We start from the raw sequence: 24,976 nt of genomic DNA, 5'->3' as shown, positions 1-24,976 counted from the left end.
TCTTACAAACCTACGAATTTCTTTTGTCTGTTTTGCTTTTTTTTCCCCCGTCCCTTTTCTATATTATTTAATCTCCCTCTGAAGTATGTTCTGTGGATTCTCTTCTCATTAAATGTCCATCATGTTCTCTTGCTGTTCTCTGAAGTATGTGTATTTAAAGCTCAACTTGTGTCTGTCCCAACTTTCTTGGAACTGTGTAAGACTTGTCTAAACAGCCTGCAGTTCCTAATGGCTGTTAAAATCTCACTTAATTATAGTTTTACCTGAGGATGCAGTGTTTTGTAAAGAAAGGAGGGCTTAAAGTCTTCCAAGAATATCATCTGTTTATATGTAATTTGACTTACTCCTGCCTCAGTTGGCAAAATAAATCTCTAAAGATTCTAAGTTTTGTTTCAGGAAATATTCTGCCTTCTTTCTATGTTTGGTTGATTAAAGCCATATGTTTTTAGTCAGGAAGTTATTTTTGGCCTGGTGAATTAAATGACAGACTGAACTTTGTGACTCACCACACTCTGCCAAGACATTTATTCTGCTCTTTCTTTTTTGACCTTCTCTCTAAAGTATATTTTATGTAAACTTATCTTCTGATGCGTTTGCTAATTTACATGAAAGCCAGTGTTGTTGGATAATTTGTTCTCTTTTACCAAAGCCAGTTTTGTCCACCTCTTTTTGTTTTGTCCACCATTGCAGGATGCAGGATATGTGTCTATGTTAATCAGTCAATTGTTAATCAGAAAGGTGTTTTGTCTGTCCGTCTCCCCAGGTTACGGCACCAGGCACACAAAGAGCTATATGCATACAAACAAGTAAGATAACGCTTGCAAACACACTCACACAGTTCCTATTTGAAGGTTGCTCGCATTTATCATTGACTTGAATATAATTTTTTAATAAACATTAATGTTACATCTAATCTCTTTTTTGCAGTGTGGAAAGGTTATACATCATACTACTGCCAATCACTTTAAAACCAAGAACTGGGTGCACTGGTTTGGCCTACTGGTTTTCTCTTACCATCACAAGGTCAAATATATACATACACCCTACAGAGGTTTGAATTGATATTTCTTAGCTGGTTCCAAATCAAAACCCATCAGCTATCTTCTGGCATAATTACGAATGAAGATAGACACTGTTCCTAAAAGAGGAAAGGAAACCCCATTTAATTTGGTTGGATGCTTGGCATGGACTTTTCTAAATACCTGTCCTGGTGTGCCAGAGTTCACTTGCTTTTCCCAACTGGTGTTTTTTCTGAGCTTTCACTCCTGCCCCCCCAAAAAAGGCTTTATATTCATGGGTAAAACTCTGGTTCATTTAAAACACACGATGCAACTCTAGTGTAAAGCCTCCTAAGATGTTTATTGAGTTTTGGGCATCAAGGACAGTAAAAGTCGATCCAACTGGGCAAATGTATTGTAGGAATGGAGAGTCTGAGAGAACGGCACCTATATATAATAGCCCATGAATTATTGCATCCACAGAGTTTTTGCAGCTGCAATTTTGCACATATTGATAGTGGGATGTTGAATTAGGGCTGAGGTTTTGGCTATTCCAGCAGCATAATGTTGACATGCTTTATCTATTTCAAAACTGATTATTATTATTATTATTATTGTTTTTCTGGCAAGTAAATATTTTATGTTCAATCAGATGATCTGTACCAGTTCTGTGTAGAAGAGTTGTCCAATATCCAACCAGAATTATGGCAGAATCTCATTGATGGATTCAAAACAGTGTTGACAGAAAGTTAAAATGGATGTTTAACCAAATATTAGTGAGGGAGTATCTATATATCTGAAGATGTACATTCAATTTTGATCATGTGTGGACTGGAGAAAATATGCAGTAATCTTGAACTTGTGCACCAAGTTCTTGTTTCTTCTTCTTATTTTTTTAAAAACATAGTTGTCCGTCTTTCACCCACTCAAAAATACAGCAGAAAATGTATCTGATATTTATGCTGATGATGAGTATGCAGAAATGTATTACATTGTGCATTATGTATCAAATATATTGTACTGGGGTAGAGAAATGCATAAAGTCTATGAAATTGTTCATAAATTAGTCCTAAACCCAAGTGTCTTTGAAGCATGCAATTTCTGTTATGAGTTGGATTGACAGCTGGTGGCATTTCAAGACTATTGTTGCTTTTTTATTTTTTAAAGTACAACGTAATTCTCATGTGCACTCACAGAACTTTTTAAATGCCAGGCTATGCTGCAAGAAATGTGTCCATTAGTGGAGAAGAGTGAGCGCAACATGCAGCCTGCAAAGCTACTCCAACAGAGAGACAGACAGGCACGCCTGTTTTACTCACCGTGCTGCTAGATTGTTAAAGAACCTGATATTGATTTAAAACAAGTGTAGAAGCACATTCTAGATCACCTCCGAGCAGAGAAGAAGTCTTTGTCTCTGTAATTGGTCTCTCGACTTGTAACCTCAAAACATCGCAACATTCTGCTCCTCTGTCGGCTCAGAGTTTGCAAACACACTTCTACACATGGATGTTTTATTTGAAAACTAGCAGCTGATTTGAACTTATTCTATCAAAGCTGTTTTATTCATTGTCTAAAATAATGACCAATACAATACAGATGGTTCCTTTAACTGTATTAAAAAGCATGCTTCTCATCATATTTTGGTTTCGCTTTCAGGTCATTCAGAAGGAAAAAGTCAAAGAGCTAAACTTGCATGAGGTAAGCACTGAACCTTTTAGATTTTTCAATATGAAAATTGTCTCTCTTTTTTTGTAGTCGTTGGAATATTCTGAATTTAACTTAATCGGTTTTTGGATCAGAAAATAGGAAGTTGAACAACAGTGGAGCGAACATGTTATGTTCACTTAGTGTTGTGTCTAGGTGGAAGCTAATAACAGGCTGTGTTGTGCAAAAGCTCCTGAACCTGACTTATAAAAATATTTCTGTGTCTACTAACGGTTGCCACATCATGAAAAAGTGCTTCTAACAAGGTTTGGTTTGAAAACATGGATGTTATTAGAACCTTAACGGCAGTGAAGCTTACTGTATACCATGTGAATATTTTGAAGTAAGACAACCTAGGTATAAAAACACTGAAATCACATGCAGTCAAAGAAAACATCAGCCTAAGTTGATGAAACCTAGACTTGTTTAAATTCCTAAGTTAAATATAGTGTATGAAATGGTTGAGGAAACTAACAGGACTTAAATTTCATTTGAATTTAAGTCCTGCTCTTAAATTCAAATGAAAATCTTTAAAAGGGGCTTCAAAAAACAAAAACAAACCTCAAACCCAAAAATCTCAATAAAATGCATTGTGGTTTGTGATGTGATAAAACTCAGCTATGCTTTTTGGGGAATCATTTTGCTCTGTTTTGTTATATATTTGTTTATTCAGGCAGCAGTAAAGACAGGACATTCATTGTTTTCTTCATGATTCGCTCACATGACTCATTGACATGTGAAAACTACCGTCTCCTGTTTAAGTCATCAGTCTCTGTCGTGGCATTATTGCATAATAGTAACCTCCCCTAAGCTTAGTAGGAAAATTACTAGCACACAGCAGAACCAGGTTTGAATTAGAGTGAACTCCAGTCAAGAGCCCCAACCCTTTAGCGCCGGAAATCTCATCTTCACACCAACTCTAGCACAGTTTATTGCCATCTTCCCCTTGTCCCCTCAGGGCATATGAGTGTTTTTTTTTTAAAGAAAGAAGTGTAATGTGATTCAAGACTGAAACAAAATAAAGAAGTCAAGGACAATAATGCACACTCAACTCAGACTGGATGACCCACTTTTGAATGTAAAGGATTATCCTGGAGGCATGAGTGAGGCTAGGTTGAATTTCAACATTTTAATGGAAAGTACAGAAAAGAGGCTTTGTTTGGGATTGGTTTACAGGTCAATGCATGCCGGAGAACGTCTGATGTGTAACCTAATCAGATCTTCTAGAAGAGTCTCTTCACAGTTTGTTTGAAATTAACCAACCTGCTGGCACACATAAAAATGTGTTATGTAAACAGTGAACTTCCATGCAATATAGTTCAAAATATTTTTGCATTAAAGTGATCAAGGTCATTTTTTTTAGATCTTTTAAATCTAAAACAAATACTGATCGCATTTATGACATCTGATGTTAAAAATGTTAGTAATTTGACTTTTGATTTACTTTGATAAAATGGTGAAAACTATGCCTTGAATATTGTGGGATGCCAAGTATTATATCAGAATGAAGCCTGTACAAAACTTTATTCTAAATAACTAAGTTGTTTTAAAGTACAGAACTACAGTTATTAGAACATATATATATANTATAGGACAAATATTTGTGCATACTAAGTGAAAAGAAAGTCTATATGTACCTCATTTTACTGTTTCCAACGGTTTGCAAATCACAAATTGACTAAAATGTTTGTAAAATTTCCATTTCGGCATTCACTTCTGTGACATTCTGGGATTTTGGGAAAGTTTGAATTGAAGCTTACAGGACGATTGGTAAAAGGGATTTGTCAATCTCAACTGTGAGTGTGAAATCTCAGGCAAGGAAGAACATTGATCTGTTCTCCAATGCAGAGAGCAAAGCAGACATCCAAACAAATAGCTGCTCTGTGTCCAAAACTGGTCAGAAGAAAAAACTTTGGGCCCCCATACAGTTCTTTTCAGCCACAGCTGTCCATCCACCCATAAATCTGGGTGGCTAAAGGAGTCATTGTTGCAGCTGAAAACCTTCTCCCATAAAAGAGCTGTCCACTAGGTGAATGAAGTTTTGTGAGTGCGGGTAGATGAACCGTTTCTATGCTCATGCTTTTGTAATTTGAAGTTCCTGTCAGCCGCTGAATTGGTTGTTGTTAACTCTTGGAGCAGCTCGGTGTGGGCACAGTGCGGCCTGTCATCTCAGGTCACTGACCAGACATTAACTGGACACTTCGTCCATAACAAGAGTCTTTTGTGAGATCGGTACCAGGAATGTTTGCAGCTTCATGCGGCACCATTTCAAAGTGATTCAACTAAAGCAGTTGGCAACATGTAGAGTTCCCACGCAATCTCCAAAAGTCTTGAGGAATCTGAAGCTAGCCATTTTCAAGGTCAGAAAATATTTCCCATTGCTTATTCTGTATCCCTTCCTCCGAATATATCCATCCCTTTATTCATCATCCATCCACCTGTCCACCCATCATGATAATCTTTAAAGACTAAACTCTGCAGAAATCTCCACCATAAATGATTGTTTTTGTATTCATGTATTAACAAAGTGCAGAAAATGACAAATTGGAATTTGTCGGGTCACCTTTACACAGAAGGTAAAATAGTAATTTGTTAATCTGTGGTTTGATGGTTTACCTGTTCTTGACTAATTTATGTGCTCGTCTGTATTTGGCAATAAAGAAATAGATTGACGCACAGTCTAACAGTGATGCTTGAAGGTATATTTTACAACAAAAAGACAAAAAGAATCAAAACTAATTTAACCTTTAGGTAAAAATAGACTTAGTTTTTGAGTTCATCCATATTTAATTCTCTTTAGCTGTCTGTTTGGATCCTGCACTAATTTGAGAAGAATCTGTTTTCATCGGGGGAAGCAGTTGTAAATATTTGATCTCAGCAAGAGTGACCCTAGATGTGCAGCCACCGCTGTGATCACGGGCCTCACGCCGTCATGGGTGGTCCTGGGCTGTTAATCTAATTAGGAAAGCACGTGGAGGCCTGTTAACCCTGGTGCTGTTAACCAAGATAGCTTGAAAGCATGAACATGAAAAATGCTTCTCTGCTAAACAACCATTAAGTTTGCTAATCTTGGGCTGGGTGAATGGATGAGAGTTAGGATGAAGTTCTCTGAATAAATGAATCGTGATAAACATTTTGTAAGTTTAAGGCTTAAGAGCTTTTTGATGTCCTCCCCCTGAAATATTGACGAAATATCTTTTCTTCTCTGCCCCCTTACAGATTTATTCAGTTTTTTTCTACTTGTTCACACTTGTTCAGATCATCCAATAGAAGTTAGCATCAGTCAAAGAGTATGAGTATATGAGTAACCAAAATTGCAATTTTTAAATTATTATTTAATTTATTAAAGGGAGAAGCTATAAAAATAACCTGCCTTATGGAAAAAAAGCATTTCCCCCCTAAACCTTACAACTATTGGTGTCGCCGTTGGTAGCACCAAATGCCGATACATATCCGTCATTTTTTGCAGCCATTGTTCTATTGACAAAACCAAAGTGTGAATGAGCTAAACGTGGCAGAGTGATGGCCAGACATTCTCCTTCTGGACTTCCTGGGAGAGAGTCTTGAAGCAGCAAAGTAGTCCCAGATTATCATTCCGTAACGGCAGGCATGATGTTCCTCTGAAACCCTGTTCGTTCTTAGCAATGATAGGAAACATCTTCCAGGAAACCCTTTGCAGGAGCTTTCATGGGGCTCATCCATGCTTTCTGACAACACGAGACGCTCCTTTGTGTTGTTTTTGGTGAGCAATGCTTTTTACTGCTTGTTTTTTCCATTGACTGTGATTTGACCAGGTCTCGGTATAGCTTTATCAGAGTTAACTCATAATTTAACTGTGAGGCCAAAGATTGCTTCTTTGCCTTTTTCCCATCTTTAAGACAAATTGAAAATTGATAGCTTCGCCTCAAATGACAGATTATTGAACAAATAGTCCTAGTCTGAACACTGGGTACGGCTCCTTTTCAGTGAGTTATAGTAAACTGACAGACTGAAACAGCAAAACAATAAGTTACTAGGTCTACTGCTAGTTATACGAGTCTGGTGCAGAGGTGTGTTCCTGCCAAAGAGAACAGATGAAAACTGCTTTTCATTAAATCCTTTTTATACACGATGAAAGGAATGTTTTCTTCAGGAAAAAATGCATTTGAATCAGTGGATTGGCCTGTCCATCTGGAATCCGTCATTGACAACATTCAGAGAATCACATTGCAATGTTTGTTTGAAAAGCTTTCCCAGTGAAGACGTTTGCCTTCCCGTTAAATCAGAAAAAGGCCACAGGTAGTCAAGACTTGTATAACCGGACATAGTTGGTCAGTTACTCTTCTGTTTTTCATGTCCTTTTATTGTCTTTTTGTGTGGATTTTGGCCACAGTTGTGTTTTTCTTTGTGAGCCAGACATTCATGGCTCGCCTGAGCGGTTTGTTTGCAGTCCACCGACACAAAACTGAGATTAGTGCAGAGAACCAAAGTGAACTGAATTATCAACACATTTGCAGTTCCTGCACGCTTTATACAGAAATTGTAGCTGAAGCTCTGACCTTCTCTTTCAGATATGTGCGGTGTGCTTGGAGGAGTTCAAGCAGAAAGATGAGCTGGGGATCTGTCCATGCAAACATGCCTTTCATCGGAAGTAAGTAGAGGCTTTCGTCCGGGAGTTTGCCGTCAAACTAAAGTATACATGAAGTCAAAAACAGATTTATTTTTTGCAATTTTTATATGTCCTATCGTCACCAATTACAATGTTTGGTGACATTAAGAAAAAGTGTGAAATTTAACATTCAGCAGTAGATAAATATAAAACTAAAGACGTTCAGAGTGGAAAACACGGATCATAAAGGATTAGATGAGCTAACTTCATCCCACATCTCCCCTCGTGTCCCAACGTTTCAACCGAGTTGTTTACATTAGTCGAGTCCTTTGACCTAGTTTTCCCCCAGTGGCTGAAAGAATTCAAACCAGAGGTGGTTTTTAATGTGTTTACAAGTAAAACCATGCAGTTTTATGCAGAGAGCCTTTAAATCCAACCATTATTTGGTTGATCTTTAAATGGGGGGAAAAAGCAATAAGCCATACAGTATCTACAACTGACTGACAAATTCAAGACATTTGGAAAGTTTACAAAATTCTCGATTTGACTCTCACTTGGGGTGGAAAGAGTAAACCTAAATCACAGTTTCACTTGTTAAGAGACAAAAAAAACACCTGGTTAAATATAACTAGACATAGCCAGATCACTGTCAAAGCAGTAGAATCAATCATGTATCTAGAAAATTAACAATAATATGAAAAGGTTTAAAAAACAAAGCATTGGGAAAATTGAAGCTCGGTGCCACAAGGCAATTTCTAAAGGCTTTCAGATTCACACAGGGTTGGATTGGATCATTTATCTTTCAAGAACAAAATCAGCATTTGGAAGTTTCTTTTTAAATTTATTCATGTTATCCTCATGTGATAAAAATAACTAAAATGAAGGGTAAAAACGTTTTAAAAGCCTCGGAAGCCTTAAAGTATCTTTAATGACGCTCATTTGGTTTCCAAAGATCAGAATTGCCACCAGCACATTTTCTTGCTCTCCTCATTTATGAAACTGCTTTACATTAAAATCACAGGAATAGAAGCTTACTAACGGTTTGTCACACACTGATTTGCGCACACACATCACTTCTGCTCACTGTGAAGCTATCAGGAGTCAGACAAACACTTTGATGCTTAAGATATGAGTTTTCTTTGCAACGTTCAGAAATCATACATTTTGGACTCTTTCACATTTCATATTTTTAATGCTCGTTAAATGATTCAGCTGTCATAATATGATGTTTCATGTGATGAGATGTACTTTTCTTCTCTCCTGATATCTTGACCAGCTGACTCTGTTTCATTGTGGGATTTTCTGTGAGGTTTTGTTTTTATTTTAACACAGCACATACTCACGTGGCCAGAGGAGGACATCTTTGTGACCTCTGGTTTGTTTGTGTATACTTTACAATCTGAATAGACAGTGATGCCTGATAGAGAGCCCCATCAGAATGAAGCAGGGATATGGATATGATTTCTGACTGATAGGCTGTTACAGCTGACAGCTCATTTATCGCTGCCCTGGGTTGCACCAAGATTTTCAAGTTTTGTTTTAGAGATAAATTAAGTTAAAAGGGATTTCTCAAACAGGATTTAATGCAAAGTTGCTCTAAAAGTTGCATTGAAAGTCCATTAAAAGTGCCAACTTTGCATGATTTTGTAAATTATGATCATTTAAAGTGTCATTATTTACCGAATGACACTTCATGACAGCTGTCATAAACATTCACAAAGACTTCTTTATGTTCATGGCAGATGCCATGTTTATTATGTCAGTCTTATGCACATCCCTTCAAATAAAGTGTTACCCTTTTTTCTTATCTACTTATTTATTTAGTCTTTAATTTCTAGCATTAGTTCTTCTCTCTCAAGATTTCCAAACTATATAAAATTATTTTTTTCAGTGTTAAAGATGTCTTTTTCTTTGGGGGGGGGGGTTAATGTTTAATCCTGTTTTGAAAGGTAATTCCTGGCCAGAGTAAGAGTTTATGGGTTGATTTGAAGAACCAGCTAAATAGTTTTTGGTGCTAAAATCATTTTTTTTCTCTCTCTCTCTAAATCTGACATTTTAAACATACTTTGGCTCATTTTTCTATCCCTCAGGTGCCTCATTAAGTGGCTGGAGGTGAGGAAAGTGTGCCCGCTGTGCAACATGCCCGTCCTGCAGCTCGCCCAGCAGGCCAGCACCACGGAGCCCCCTGTGCCCGTCCAGCAGCCCCTGCCCGGCGCCGAGAACCTGGTGTAGCGGACGCTGAGTCCCTCTCGGAAAGCAGCCGGCGGACACACAACAAACCACATCCCAATGCTCACACTCACACCTTAAACAGGTACCCTTCGGTGGGAGTGTGCGAACTGACACAAACTGGAATAACTGAGCAGAAGCTCACAAAAACTGAGAGTCTGCGGTCGTCATCACCTCTTTTTATTTTTGCAAAAAGAAAAAAAAGGATTTCCTTTATGTCAGCACAGAGTGGCTGATAATCAGCCGTTCTTTTTATTTTATTTTTTTTTACTTCATGGACGATGGAGCTGATCTAGAAGAAGTTTCTTTTTGTTACTTTTTCACAACCAAAGCGCTTTTCTGGAGGGCACCAGCAAAAGACGAGGAAGAAAACGCAAAAGCCAAGAACTTCACTACACTAAGATATATATATTTTTTGTTTGTTTCATTTAAAAAGCACTTTACGAGAAGGCGAAATCTTAATTGCTTTGGCCTAAGGTCATGTATTATATTTTATTTCTTCCTCTTTTCCATGTACAAAGCAGACGGACAGGTTTTAAAACATTACACATCTACGGAAATCTCAAAGGGACAACTCTGGAACGGTTTTGTTTGCTTAAATGTGAAATGTTTGTGTCACCATCGCCCAGGCATTACTCTGACTAATCCAGTTGTCTGCAAAATTTAGACTTTAAGTCAAAAATATGCATTCTAAACCAAGGTCTTTGAGCTGTTTAATAGAAGTAACGCTTCTAGTTTTTCATTGCCCTTTTTTTCCTGTATTAATGTCATCAGATTAAGGTTCGTGTATTTCACGGATGAAAGCAGGAGACTTTTAAGCAAAGCTGCGGAAAGTCGTTTCACAGATCCTGCAACAGAGTTGATTTTTCTGGAACACAACAAAATGAAAAAGAAATCTTCCCTCAAAATGTGCTGTAGTGTCAGCCATTTCATCTCTCTTGCCACAAATGTGTAAATCTATTTATTGTCACTTATTTTCTCTCTCTTTTTTTTTTCTATTTATCTTTTTTTTTTCTTTTTCTCGGTACCGCTGCGTTTAGGAGCACGAGTCAGTGAACTGGCACCAGCGCCACCAGTCCTGGCCTCAGCGTGTAATCAGCATATCCTTTTAGTGGACGCACATACATGCACATAAGGGAGCAGCTGGAGCTGACCCTCCTTTCTCTCAGCTACACTGCCATAGTCAGTGGTCAGCAGGTTGGAGTGAACCAGGGTTTTCATTCATGCAAACACACATTGCAGTTTATCCCCTTTTTTCCTGCTTTTTCTCTGCAGTCTTCTGGTGCTTTCGCCTCCCCCCTCCTTTCTGTATCGGTACAACGTGCTTTTGTTTCGTGCCACACGTACTTCAGCGCTTTTGTGGATACTTTTTTGTCCTCTGGTTAGCTGAATTTGGTGAATTAGCTGAAAGGCCTCGCTGTGAACTCCCCCCCCCACCCCTCTACTGGTAACATTAGTGGGCTAAAATAGCTCACTGAGCTTTGGTAATGAAGTGTTTTGTGGCTTCGGTTTGGTAATCAGCGGGATTTAGAGAGCATAATGATAGTATTTTTAACTGATAGTCCTTACAGCATGTTATAATCAGCCACAAGATGATGATAATGTGAAATCAGAAGTTTGGCACCCGTCAGAGCTGATAATACTCACATTGGACGCCTCCTGTCCCGTCAGTGAAACAAATGATACATTCTGTATCTTGTGGTCATCTATTATTAGGCCATGGCCACAGTTATCCGCTTCTCAGAAATTACCACTCAGTAACATTTCATTCCCACACACTTGCAATTTATGGTTATGACTGAATTATCTATTTTGCACGCCTAAGTAACTTGTGGCCACACAGTGATACTTTTCCCACAAATGCTACTGGGAACGCCGCTCATTCCACAGCGACGGACCGAAGATAAGTTTGAGACAGGCTGTCAAACAATCTGTGGTCTGATCTGTATCTTCGGAAAAATAGCTCTCGGAAATGAGAGCTATTTGTCTACAAAAAGGAGCGTAAATAACATTAGACTTTATCGGCATGCTGTTGCAGTAGTCTTCATGTCCCGTTATCTTTTCAGCAAATAAAAATCTGAAAAGTGAGCTGTTGGCATTTGTATTCAGCCCCACCAGTCATTTATAATCACCTTTCTCTGCAGCTGTAAGTCTTTGTGAATCTATTTAAACCTCATTTTTGCCGACGTTGATGAATCTGCTTTGATCTAAACCACGGGTGTCAAAGCTCAAGACTTGCTGGTCAAATCCGAAAATCTGACAGCACACAACATAACAGTTGTGTGCTTAAACATTGTTTCATCAGTCAAGTCAAATCAGTTTTCATTTGAATAGGACCAAATTAAATCAATGTAAAACATTTTTACATTATAAGCAGTCACTGATTGTGTCTTTAACACCATCTTGGTCCTATTTTCCTTTCGGTTTTCTCTTTGCGTGCTCGCCACAAAGCAATGATCTCAACAAAGTGTCTCTGGCTTTCAGTTGGAAAAGCGTCGCTACTCTGACGAATGTCTCATCTCCGCCGAATGTCAGCCAACACACAGAGGACTGGACCTTTAAAAGATGAAAACGTCTGCCGATACTCTGGCATTAACTCAACACAGGGCAATTAACACTAAAATTTACCGGGAATCTTTGCGCCCATTTTAGCCTTAGTTGAACAAAAACTGTTGCAATAACAAAGAAAGATGTGTTTCATTACATCTGTGGTGAACAAAACGACTGCCATGCTTTTCTTTTAGCTTGGTGTGTGTGATGTATTTTGGACATGAAGAGGCTGGGACTGTTAATGTTGCAGCATGAGGGAGCAGATCTTCCATTTTACCGCCATTCATACAACCTGGCTCTCTTCCATTCTAACAACTCAAGTCTTAAAGCTTTGTTTACTGATCTGCCTATGGATCTCACATTGGAAGGAAATGTTTACTGTGAATGCATGCTGCTTTGCAAACATTTTCTCTCACCATTTGCTCAGTGTAAGACGTTATTGTTACAAGATGAATTTCCACACGAGTCCTTCATCTAAACCCCACAGCAGCTAACGCTTGCTGCCATTTGTGCACCTTTGTCGTTGGTTATTACTTTTTTTTTTTTCCCCACACAAGCCTCCCTGTTTTCCTTCCGCCCGCCGTCCTGATAGTGCCAACCAGACATGAAATTTTAGGAATTAAAGAGAGTCTGCGTGACGACAGTGGAAAAAAAAAAAAAAGTGGGGCTGAAGAGCGCAGTAAGAAATGTCTTCCCACCGCTGAAATCATCCCTGACGTCAGCGTTGCCTTGGACTGAGCTGTTATAAATAGACATCCAGTCGGGAGCAACGTTAGACATAAATTATTTACTGATGACCACAGAAGAAAAGGCAGTTATTGATCACAACACCGTTTCATGGAGGTAGGGTTCATTTTGACAGGGGAAAAAAAAGAAAAAAGAAGGAAACCCAATAAAATTTTCCTTGCTGCTTGAATCTCTTCATGGTTCCATGGTTGGTTTTAGCAAGACCAGACCATTTAGGGTTTTAATCTCTTGTCACTGCCTTGTTGAAGTGAACCTGTGTTTGTTTGTATTGTGTATTTATTCCTCTGTAGCTCTTACAAACTCACAAATAACTTCCTACCTTTTGTCCAAACAAGTCGTTTTACCCTTTCCCTTGAATTCTCCTCACTTTTCCCTCTTTTTTTTTTTTTTTAACACTGATTATGTTTGTGAAGTCTCACAGACATTGTTTGTAAAACTAAGAATTCTGCAGCAGAATATTTTTGGAGACTATATGCTGTACAGTATTTGTAAGCTCTATTTTTGTATATTGCTCTTTTGGGGAAAAAACTAAAATTAGTTTGTTTTTTTGTTTTTTTCCTTTTTGCTAATTTCATGTTTATTCGTTTAAAGAAAATGTTGCATGTGACTGACTTGAACTGTAAATAAAATTTCCAGATTTTGGAAAGACTTTTGTCTAGTTGTGCTTTTTTCCATGCATAATTAATCTAATATGATCTAAATCCTGATGCCAAAGGATTAGTAAAGGGATTATTACATTTTAATTACACATAAGAAGCCTGTTCATACAATAAAAAAAATATACTGTTAAGTCATTGAAGATTGCTTTAATGTTGATGTAATACCGCCCCCTTGCGGTAAACATTTTTATTTGTACTTGTGCTCTTAAGTAAACCGATTCATCAGCGCCCCTTTGTGGTTAAATCAAGTACTTTGTTTTGCCATAATTCTTTCTAAATGATCCCATTTTTGAGATGACAGACTTCATAGACAGTTTCTACCTTTGAACAAATTGAACATTGAATACACAGACAAAAGCAAAGTTGATGTGAAATATCAGAATGCTAATTTTTTCCTGATGTGCAGAAATCTCTTCATGGAATGTTTTCACACATGTATGGCAACAATTTGATTTAATAATTGCTCGATAGTATTTTAATAAGTATATATGCAGCAACATTATAGGGTGAATCTGTTTGATTCAGAAACACAAGTAGTGAATCAGCCAATCGCATAATGTCTGACACTATGCTGAATCTTTCATGCAAAATTAACACTGTTTTGAGAGCAAAAAGGGGGGTCCACTCAGGAACCAGGAAGGTGGACCTCGAAAAAGTAGCTGAGTATATTGAGACCAGTTATTAAGTTGACTGAAAAAAATCTGACCTCTTCCATGTACTGGGACTCTTGGATCTGTGTTTGAAAGCACAAATGAAGAATAACGTCCGAACTTGATCTGAGCAACTATATCCAACAACAGCACGTAGACAATTTTCTGAATAGATGTCATTTATTGTCACAGTTCTTAAGTTAAATCTTGCTGAACCTTTTTTTGCACTTTGCTTGTGCTGTTCTGCTTCTGCGGTTTCTGCAGCAGAGCCAGGGTGTCTCGTTTCTCGATGCGCCTCAGCTGTTTCTTCTTCATCCTCTTGATCTTTGCCGTGTTCCGGATCTGTCAAACAAAAACCAACGAGGAGTTTTACACATGCCTATATTTCCCCATCCTTTTTGACTCTACGTGATCAGAGAATAAACATGTCAAAGATTTTCAAATAAAATGTGGGCCTCCATTTGTACTCCCTCACTTTGAATCCAGCTGTTCTGTGATCGCCTCAGGAGTTTCCTTAAGAACACGAGCGAATAAACAGAACCAAGGAACGGAGCAGACATGAGGTGTGGAAAAGTTTAAAGCGCCGTTTGGTTCTAGAATAATATCCCGAGGTTTGAACACCTTAAAGAGCTCTGTGTACATTTCAGCCTACGTTCACAGTGCTGTGCGGAGAACTCATTACACCCATGGCAAAACGTGATGGCAGCATCACCCTGTGGGGGCATGCTGTTCTTTAGCAGAGATGGTGAGGATCAATGGAACTAAATGTGGGTCTAATAGAAATTCTGTTAGAGACTCCAAATGATGGAAGAAAAAAAAGAATCCTCCATTAAGGCAGGGCATATCAAACCTGTAAGGTGAGAGGTCGTATACGTACCACTTGTACAATCTCGGCTTTGCGTTCATTCTCTGCGCGCCGTTTCAGGTTTTCCTCTCGTCTTTTCCTCTTATCCTAAAAAAAAAAAAAAAAAAATGAAGCACAGCCTGTTAGACATAGAACAGCAAAAGCATGACTTTTCTCCAGAACCTCTGCATCGCATCACATCACCTCCTTCTTCTGGGCTTTCTCCTCCTTCAGCCTCACTGTGAACTGTTTGACGAGGTCCTTTTCACGCTTGGCCTGCATCTTCTTCTCCCAGGAGGAGCACAGAGGTTTGTCTCTGACCAATGAAGAGAACCTGGATGCAAACATCACAGTAATAGACAGGTGAGTGTTTTTTCCATCACTAACAATATGTTTGCATAACTAGTCAATAGTTTTGAAAGAATAATTGCTGCATACATTGAAAAAAAAACCCCAACCCAATCCAGATTGTTTTTAGGTGTTATGACAAAGTAGGCTGCATTGTTTATTTGTGAATAAATTAACAGTTTCCATCATAAAATCCACTGGATGTCTTATTTTATCAGTATTACAGGTTAAGAAATAACTTTTTCGAACAGAAATAATCAAATTTCAGCAAGTTGAAGACAGATCCCACCTCTGCTTGTTCCGGTCCTTCCACACTCTTCCTGACTTTGGTTTTCCCAGCGGAACCGCCGGGATCGGTTTGGCACTGGGAGTCAGGTGAGCTTTCTTCTTCGGGGTGCTACCTGAGCCTACAGGAGCCGTCTCTGCTGGTGCAGACTTGGACAGCTGATGTTCTCCTCCATCATCGGGTTTATCCGTTTCCATAACTGCTGCCTGGGCCGGTGGGTCTGAGGGCACTGTGGGTTTTGCTGGTCCGGCGGGTTCTGTCATTTTTGTGGGTTCTGGTTCCGTAGACGCACTGGATTCTTCCACGGTCGGACTGTCTGGTTTCTGCTCCGTATCTTCGGGGTTTTCTTCTTCCGCCGGCGGTGGCAGCTCCTTTAGGACGGACCTCCTGGTCCTTCTGCTGGGAGTCCTCACCGGGGTTGTGTTGTCCAGCAATGCGGCAGGAGGGCGCACCGTGCGGCCGCTACGGGTCCGCCTGCCCTCCGCTGGCGGATCCTCAACCAGCTCCTCCACTGAGCTGTTGTCCTCCGTCCGGGCCCTCGTTCTTTTCGGCATACTTCTTAATAAAACAGACACAAGTACATAACTTTAACAAACTCCAAGACCCACGTGTGTCTGCTCCCAGCCTTGCGTATGATGCGTTATTTCCGGTTCTGACGTAGATCCAGCTGTGCGTTGTCGCCATCTGTTGGTGTGAGGGAGGAACGGCAAATTACATTCGTAGTCTATAACTAGAACTTTGTATTGGAACAAAAATAAGACCTTTTCGTCTAAGGTCGTTTTTGAAAATACTTTTTATTTTATTCAGCGGGCTGGTGGCTTTATGTCTATGGCCTCACATCTGAAACTTTACACACTGTTCTAATGTGTAAGTTTTTTTTTCTTCTTGAGTCCTGAGGATATCCTAAAACGAACACCGTACTAAAACACTCTGCAGTGCCATCTACTGGGCAGAATGCATCCCAGCTCTTTTATGGGACTAGGCGGTCACATGATTTTTACTTCCGCGACTTGTGATACCGCTCATTGAAAAACACCTCAGTACATTCAGTGGGAAACCCTTGGCTAGATATCTGATTTTGTTGGTGCTTGCGGCTCTTGTTAAGAAGTTTTAATATAGCAACATCCCAGCACTAGCTGTGAGAGGGACTCATCATGTCGGTGCTCCGATTTAATAGCGTCTTTCTGCTGCTGCTGATGATGTTTGGACACTCTGTGAGTATTTCTGAGCACCTAGCTAAAGTCTTAAAACTTTATTTTGAGTTTGTATTACAGTTTAAACTGATTTCATGGTTTATTGACCTCATAATGCATAATAATTACATATGTTTTATAGATCTTTTAAGTTAAAAATGATGGATGTAAATAATGTGTTGCAATTTATAGGGGTCTAGACTGACTAAAGCTTTAATTCAGATTTTTTTTTTTTTATGATTATATTTTTTAACATGTTGATAAATCTGCAGCATTCTTTACTGAAACATTTTAAGTGTCTTCAGTTGACAGTCAGGTGTTTGGCTTCTACATTCCTACAGTCACCTGAGGTGTCATCTCTGAGCTTTAAACTTGAAACTCTATGGGAAGTACTGCGCATGTGTAAGTGTTCAGTGACAGACAACGGTGTTTTGACCTGCAGATCGGGACGTCTCCATCATTCAGCGTGGACTACGAAAACAACTGCTTCCGTAAGGATGGGGAACAATTTCGTTACATATCAGGAAGCATCCACTACAACAGGATCCCCAGGGCCTACTGGAAAGACCGGCTGCTGAAGATGTACATGGCAGGACTGAACGCCATCCAGACGTATGATTCCTCCACACACACGCACACGCACACGCGCGCGCGCACACACACACACACACACACACACACACACACACACACACACACACACACACACACACACACACACACACACACACACACATACGGTGCCTGTCTCACGTTTAAAATCAGGAATTATGTGATGCATCAGTGGTCTCCTAAGAAAGTTGCCAACTCTGCACAGTTGAGTTATTATCGTTGCATTGTTTTATGAAGCACTGTCATATTCACAACTACTACTTGCTTTTAACAGATGAAAAGTTGCTTTTAGTTTGTCTTCTTATTTAAAATAATGACGTTTGATCATGGATAACAAATTCTTTGGTCAATAAAAGCAGGATCATATATCATAACATGTTTTAGATTTTTCTCTGCTGCCACACACATGAATCAAATGAATGGGGGTTAACCAGTTTTTCTGCTTTTAATGGCATCCTGAGGAGATAAAGCAGTCATTACAGTTAGGAGTCCTGGCAAGCATGCTGGGTATTGAGCCTGGAGGGCCTGAGTTGGAGATTTCTGTTTGAACATATTATTCACCAGACCTGGAAGCATGATGAATTTATCGCACTTATAAAAAAGTAAAAATAAAAGTTCCTCAGACCAAATGTGACAGAATTATTTAAAAAAGATGGGTCTTTTTATTTAATGTGTTATTTATTTATTGGGTGTAAGATATAATTTAATATATAAATCTGGTGAACTGAGCAGCCCCTCGACATATAAGATCTAAGACATTTTTTAGCAAATATTTATTAGTATTCAAATGGAGTAATTTATTCCCTGTGTGTATTTAAGAAACAATTTTCACTTCAACAGCATATTTTAGATTCATGTTAAATTTATACTTTATAAAAACAATGTGCCAATTTCTTTTTTTTCTTCTTTTTTTTATTGAATCTCATTCTGATTTTGGGTCATTTTACATTTATTTAGGATAAAACACACTTTATGAGTTAATTGTTGAACATAAATACTCTCTTACGCTCACAGCTACATTCCCTGGAACTACCATGAAGAGACTCCTGGCCAGTACAATTTCAGCGGAGACAGAGATGTGGAATATTTTCTTAAGTTGGCTCAGGACATCGGTCTGTTGGTGATCCTTCGTCCAGGGCCGTACATATGTGGAGAGTGGGACATGGTGAGGGAAATGTGTCTTTAAATGCGTTTGCTTTCAAAAACTGAATTGAAACGGGACATTTAATCTCATTTTTTCAAAGGCTTCCTTTGAGTTCAAGTAAGTGCTGTGATCTAGCGAGTTGTGCTAAAATGGGATTGTTAATGTGGCACTCTATATTAGCCAGATAACATTAACACTAAAGTATATAGTTTCTCTTGCATTGCCCTTTTTGCAGAATGTCCTCTGACACAAAGCCTTCTCTAACACTGTCAGAAAATAGCATTTACTCCCCAGACAGTGTGTCTGCTGTGGCAATGTACATAAGAAGGACTTGTTTGAGGAGCAGACCTCAGAGTAGACTGCAGCCTCGTGTTTTATCTGAATGTCACCATTTGAACAAAAAATCTGGAAAACTGGATCAGTGTATTTGCTGTGATTTTGTGGTTAAGATTCTTTAACTTTAGTTGTTTTCTGTTTGGTTTACTTCTCACTACAGTCATTCTCTGGCTTTTATGTTGTAACGTGATCAAATACAGGAAAAAAAAAGGTCTTAGCAAAATGGATGTTTTTGCAAGGCAGCGTAGCTATAATGAACTGTGTACAATGTGTGAAATCTAAAGCTTGGCCATCTCAACGCCTGTTGTGGGAATATTTTGCTTGTTGTGTTTCTAATTATTAAACGTTATTCTGCCAATTAGGGGGGTCTGCCTGCATGGCTTCTCAATAAGAAAAACATTGTGCTGCGATCGTCTGACCCTGGTGAGCAGCAAACACTCATCTAGTCAGAAATGCATGTGGTGTCCCACTGCATGAAAGCACAATGCTGTAATTTGTGTCCATTCCAGATTACATTGCAGCTGTGGACAAATGGATGGGGAAGCTGCTACCCATGATGAAGCCTTACCTCTACCAGAATGGGGGTCCCATCATCACTGTGCAGGTGAGCGTGGATGTCTCAATTTGTTTCTCATGCTCGTACCTGACTAGTTTTCATTTTACAGCCCACTTCAAAGCCACTAGTCCGCCTTGGTAAACAAATAAATGGTAAATAAAAGTCAATGGAGAATTTTTAGCACGTATACCTATTGAAGTTTCTCATGGATCGTTTGGCCACTGCTTATTGAAAGTGATAAGCTGCCAAAACACAGCTGCAATACCAGATTGACATACTTTTGTAACTGTAGCTCTGGGAGAAAACAGACTTCCTTGTTCTTATGGAGTATGTATTGATCTTTAATCTGAGCTTTTATGAAAACAAAAACAAAGCAAAAAAAAACAATCCATGTTGGTTAGGCAGGAAACAGAGGATTAATGTGTGGAAAAGCATTGAACTTATGAATTTAAAATGGATAATCATTGGGTCTTAAACAATAATTACATGACTAAAAACCAAGAAAAAACAGAAATGGTTCAACAGACACATAATTAACCTTCATCAAAGGCCATCGGATTGTATGGATGAGCTGAAGAGGGTGCAGGAGGGGATCTGGATGATGGATGTTTTTACTTTTTGATTTAATTGACCAGGTTGTCAATCCATGTAAGGAGATAGAAATCATCCATTCAAACAAGATTTAGTCTCATAAGAAAAGAAAAATATTGACACACAACCTTTATCATCAGGTGGAGAATGAATATGGCAGCTACTTTACCTGTGACTACGACTACATGCGTCATCTAACCAAACTGTTCAGAGCTCAACTGGGAGACGAGGTGGTGCTGTTCACCACAGATGGTGCCGGGGTGAATTACCTGAAGTGTGGCTCAATACAAGGCCTCTATGCCACCGTAGACTTCGGTCCCGGTAAGCTTAGCGACTCTGCATGTTACAGTGAATATTCTTTTTCTGTGGAATGACACACTTTTCAGATGGAATTATGTGACAGAAGCTGGTTTGTGTTATCATGAGATTCCTTCATTTAGGTTTGTTTTCTTATTTGTGTGTCTATGCCGACTCATTGTCACGTTTTAACTTAGTCAGAAGTAATGGGGAAGTTCCACAAAGACACTTTGCAATTCTATGCCTCGTCTCTCTGCTAGGTGCAAATATAACTGCTGCCTTTGCGGCACAGCGACATGCTGAACCTTATGGGCCTTTGGTAAGCGTCTCGCCCTTACCCTGCGCATGTTGCTACAGTTACCCGCATGGCAAAGTGAAAATACTCCTGTTTCTTTGTTTCACAGGTGAACTCTGAGTTTTACACTGGATGGCTGGACCACTGGGGATCCCGTCACTCTGTCGTGTCGTCCGCCGTAGTGGCCAAGTCCCTCAGCCAGATGCTGGCTGTAGAAGCAAACGTTAACCTGTAAGTGAGCAGAAGTTACCAGTGATTAGTTTAGAGAAGCAGTCTGTGACTCTGATGTTGCTTGTGCCACCTGCTGGCAGAAGTCGTGTAACTTTTCCTCTTGTCAAATTTGGCTGCTGATAGGCATTGAAGCCTTAAAATATGAGATTGTATAGAAGAAGCAATCAATGATTGTTCAAATATCTAAAATTTAAAAACAATCAAAAGAATTGTTTAAAGGATGGATAATTCTTATCAAAGAATTGATAAGAATTCTTATCATCATAATATCTTACCAGATATTATGATGCACATGTCATCGCAATGTCAGCGTGTGCAGTATTTCTTTCACAAAGGACTTTTAGTGCACAACATTTGATTGACTATCATATGTCAGGTTTCATGCATTCACTTTCTGTACATTGGTAAAAAGTTTTGATTATTTGAATGGACTGACCTTAATTTTCACACCTCACATCTGTTTTTAGTTACTCAGATGCTGAAGCTCACAAAGACAGTTGGGAACAATGTGCTACAGAAAGAAAAGAGGCAAGAAAGGCCGGGCTTATAGTTGTAATTTTCATCAATAGTATGGCAGTTTTACGTATTTTCCTGATAAAACTTGTCAATTGCCTAAGATGTAGCCATACATGGAAAAAGTGGAAAAGTTTCACACTTTGATAAAAGACTTAAACCTGAACTAAATGGATCAAAATCAGCAGTTTTCTGGTTAGCACAATTGTAGCAAACAACAAGCAGATTTTGTCAACCACATTACAATCAAAACGGAACACATAATGACCAAAAATAGGTCCAATTTGAACACAAACGTCCACACATGTACATATGTATGTATGTCACGTGATTTATTGAAGTCATTGGAGTCAGTCGTGGTTAGACAGACCTTCTATGAAGAAAGTTTATCATTACATCATTAAAATGTGATCATAATGTTACGGCTTTGTAAATGATTCTAAAAAGAAATAATCTAAAGTCAATATTTTAAGTACAAACATATTTTTTTGTTCCTTCCCTGAAGGTACATGTTCATAGGCGGGTCAAACTTTGGCTACTGGAATGGTGAGTGTGATGTTAGCATAATGCAGCTTTCCTGCATCTTTCCTAAGACACTAATGGTGTGTTTTAATGCTCTCAGGTGCAAACTCTCCATATGCTGCACAGCCCACGAGCTACGACTATGACGCCCCTCTGTCAGAGGCAGGAGATCTCACAGAGAAATACTTTGCCATCAGAGACGTTATCAGAATGGTATGAACCTGAATATTTAAGCATTGTTTTAGATATTTTTTTTTTCTTTTGTGTCATTGAGAACATCTTTGTCTTCTTAAAATAGTACAGCAAGGTACCGGAGGGACCGATTCCACCAACAACACCAAAGTATGCGTACGGTTCTGTTAAAATGCAGAAGGTAAGCATTCAGATGGCTGTGTTTGATGTAATCACTTACAGGCTTCTGATTCGTGACCATCTTTTCTGACTTTGCACCAAACTAGCGTTGACTTGCTTGTTTTGTCTCCTGCAGCTCCAGACGGTATTAAGTGCCGTAGAAACGCTGTCATTCTCAGGTCCAGTTAAAAGCACCTATCCTCAGACGTTCACTGACTTAAATCAGGTATCCTCCAGTCTTTTCTCACCACAGTAGTTCCATTTTTGTTTTTTAACTTTTTTTTCTCCCTGTATTGTCTTTTTTTTTTTTTACCTCTCCAGAGCTTTGGCTTTGTTCTGTACAGAACGACTCTGCCTGTTAATTGCAGCCAACCCACCCCTCTGTCATCGCCTCTGAATGGGGTCCATGATAGAGCGTATGTGTCAGTGGACGGGGTGAGTCGCATTATTCATCATCAGATCCTCTGTGCAAAAGCTGTGAATTGTAGCTAATGAGTATGAAAGAACTACAGTAGATGCAGAACTTCAATGAAGATCACAACATTTTTAATTAACAAAAACACAGAAAGAGACAGCGGTACATTAATTGGCCTGTTACATTAGAGACCAGCTTTTTCAGTGCATTTTGCCTCTGAGTACATGAAATGACAAAGTATGAGGAATCAAAATTAACAAACAATAGACTAAGGGATTCAGTCTACCTCCAGTCAACAGCACTTCAGGACAGAAACAGTAAATACAATTTTCAATTTCAAAATGTCCTTTTTTTTCTCAGGTTTTGTGATAATTGTACTAATATAAACATACTTTTTTTCTAAGGTGGCAGTAGGGGTTCTGGAAAGGAACAAGGTCTTGAGTGTGAATGTGACGGGAAATGCTGGAAGTCAGGTGGACATCCTGGTGGAAAACATGGGCCGAATCAACTATGGAAAAGACATCAATGACTTCAAGGTTTCTTTTTGTTTGTTTGTTTGTTTGTTTGTTTTTTCGGCTTTAGAAATATGTTACTGAGGCCTCAAGGTCTAATGTGCTGTCAGATTTGTTGTTTGTTTTAATCATTTGTCGTTTTCTCAATAAAGGGCCTGGTCTCCAATCTTAATCTGGGACAAAGCCCCCTTACCGGCTGGACCATGTACAGTCTTAGCATCGACGAGGCGGTCAGACAGGGCCTCCTGGGAGAACAATCCCCCACACAAAGAGACCCAGGTCAGCCTGCGACTCTTTCGCTTCCCGCTTTCTATAACGGAAGCTTCATCATTCCTGACGGTATTCCGGACCTCCCTCAAGACACTTATGTCAAGCTGCCAGGCTGGAAGAAGGTGAGAGACCCTAAAATAAGCATTTAGCTTTTAAGCTTTGTCAACTACACATGTATAGATATTCAACATGTGAGTTTAATTAAATTTTGAAAGTAGATTTTTATTTATTTAAGCAATAAGAACATGAGCTGTCACTACCCTTCTACAAATAATTTCAGATATTAAATGTTTTATTATTGTTTAGTCTATATCGCCAGTAAAACTTTTACACTCCAAGCGTAATATCTGCAAGGCACCTTTGGCTAAAGTTCAGTACAAACTAAATATTTATTTGTTTCCTTAGGGGCAGATCTGGATTAACGGTTTTAATTTGGGGCGTTACTGGCCCGCTCGAGGCCCTCAGGTGACACTTTTTGTGCCTGCCAGCATCCTGAGCACAGCAGCACCCAACAATGTGACCGTCCTGGAGCTGGAAGCAGATCCATGCAGCTCCCTGCCATGCACAATTGAGTTTACAAACACCCCCATCCTCAATGCAACAGTCCTCTCTCAACCCAAACTGCGCAGGAGACTGTTTACTAAAGAGGATTTCCTGTGACAATAAGGGAACTCTCTATTGCACTAAAGGAATCAGTTTGCACTGCAGGACTCGACATATGAGCCTGGAATCAATGTTTGATTTGTGAAATGGAAGAGCATTTGAATTTCTTTTGAACGATCTATGTTGTGTAAATGTCATTTTGTTTTCTGATACTATTTTTCTAACTATGTTTGCACCACTTGGTTGTAGCAGGTATCCAAAATCTCTTCTTGTCTACTCTCAAAGGGATTATAAGCAATGTTAGCTGTGGCATTTCATCATTCAGGGAACATTTCATTTTTCAGATGAAAACCACATCAGGGATATGTCTGTTCAGATGTGTAGTCCTTTGACTAAAACAAGTTGCTCCATAGCTTTAAATTAGTCATCTATGAAGTAGTTGTAATATTTGTACAAGATGTGCCTATATGATAAAAACAAAATAAAAACTTGAAATCTATCTTTATTTTAATGCAACTTAGCTTTCATGCATATTCACATTTTAGGGCAGGCAAATGTATGGCATCAAATTTAAAGACAGGCTAGGTTAGTTTTGGTTTCTTTATTTGGGATTCTCACTTCAGTGTGTTCCACATGCCACATTTTCTTTTTCTCCACCTCTCAGATTTAGTTTTCAAGGTGCCTGTAGTTCCTTCAATGTGGGGAATTTGTATTCTAAAAATACCCACAACTTTTCATCTTCCACCAATAGGTACATTTTAGTATGGTCTCTAATCATAACCTGTTTTCCACAGGTGTTATATGTGGAATAACTCTAAAATTCTGCACAAAAACAAGCTATAATTTCTTCAGACATAGTTGGCATTATTCAATTTCTTCAGCTACAACAAATAACTTGTACAGCTGTGCAGACTTTCTTAGTACAAGGTTTT

General features: G+C 39.0%; 3 protein-coding genes across 7 annotated transcripts in view; 2 read left to right on the top strand and 1 right to left on the bottom strand.

The window, feature by feature from the left end:
* Positions 1-13,264, top strand: part of rnf24 (ring finger protein 24) — a 33,992-nt gene extending 20,728 nt beyond the window's left edge. For all 5 annotated transcript variants that reach the window (XM_017305931.1, XM_008411818.2, XM_008411825.2 and 2 more), the window contains 4 exons: positions 764-806; positions 2,655-2,696; positions 7,253-7,332; positions 9,381-13,264. In XM_017305931.1, coding sequence (XP_017161420.1) covers positions 764-806; positions 2,655-2,696; positions 7,253-7,332; positions 9,381-9,522 — 307 coding nt within the window. In that variant the 3' untranslated portion in view covers positions 9,523-13,264. The remainder of the gene's footprint in view (positions 1-763; positions 807-2,654; positions 2,697-7,252; positions 7,333-9,380) is intronic.
* Positions 13,265-14,283: 1,019 nt separating this feature from the next.
* On the bottom strand, positions 14,284-16,263 carry ccdc86 (coiled-coil domain containing 86). The gene is made up of 4 exons (XM_008411789.1): positions 15,607-16,263; positions 15,174-15,303; positions 15,003-15,077; positions 14,284-14,467 (listed from the first exon to the last, which is right to left on the bottom strand). The coding sequence occupies exons 1-4, from the start codon at positions 16,155-16,157 to the stop codon at positions 14,321-14,323; spliced, it is 903 nt and encodes a 300-aa protein (XP_008410011.1). The 5' UTR covers positions 16,158-16,263; the 3' UTR covers positions 14,284-14,320.
* A 299-nt stretch (positions 16,264-16,562) lies between these two features.
* On the top strand, positions 16,563-24,543 carry glb1 (galactosidase, beta 1). The gene is made up of 16 exons (XM_008411775.2): positions 16,563-16,817; positions 17,239-17,408; positions 18,423-18,573; positions 19,251-19,311; positions 19,398-19,492; positions 20,176-20,356; positions 20,593-20,651; positions 20,737-20,858; positions 21,877-21,917; positions 21,994-22,106; positions 22,192-22,266; positions 22,381-22,470; positions 22,566-22,679; positions 23,064-23,195; positions 23,324-23,563; positions 23,847-24,543. Exons 1-16 carry the CDS (start codon positions 16,758-16,760, stop codon positions 24,099-24,101), a joined length of 1,959 nt encoding a protein of 652 aa, XP_008409997.1. The 5' UTR covers positions 16,563-16,757; the 3' UTR covers positions 24,102-24,543.
* The last annotated feature ends 433 nt before the right edge of the window (positions 24,544-24,976 follow it).

Source organism: Poecilia reticulata, linkage group LG1, assembly GCF_000633615.1.
Source record: "Poecilia reticulata strain Guanapo linkage group LG1, Guppy_female_1.0+MT, whole genome shotgun sequence".
NCBI lineage: Eukaryota > Metazoa > Chordata > Actinopteri > Cyprinodontiformes > Poeciliidae > Poecilia > Poecilia reticulata.
The sequence above is the reverse complement of the archived record's forward strand: the minus strand, read 5'-3'. Positions and strand labels throughout refer to the sequence as shown.

Coding starts and splice junctions, on each gene's coding strand:
- ccdc86 (XM_008411789.1), bottom strand. CDS start 16,157: ATGCCGAAAAGAACGAGGGCCCGGACGGAGGACAACAGCTCAGTGGAG. Junction 15,078..15,173: donor AGAAAGCCCAGAAGAAGGAG/GTGATGTGATGC, acceptor TTTTTTTTTTAG/GATAAGAGGAAAAGACGAGA. Junction 14,468..15,002: donor AAGCCGAGATTGTACAAGTG/GTACGTATACGA, acceptor TTTGTTTGACAG/ATCCGGAACACGGCAAAGAT.
- glb1 (XM_008411775.2), top strand. CDS start 16,758: ATGTCGGTGCTCCGATTTAATAGCGTCTTTCTGCTGCTGCTGATGATG. Junction 20,652..20,736: donor CTGAACCTTATGGGCCTTTG/GTAAGCGTCTCG, acceptor TTTGTTTCACAG/GTGAACTCTGAGTTTTACAC. Junction 22,107..22,191: donor TCAGAGACGTTATCAGAATG/GTATGAACCTGA, acceptor TTCTTAAAATAG/TACAGCAAGGTACCGGAGGG.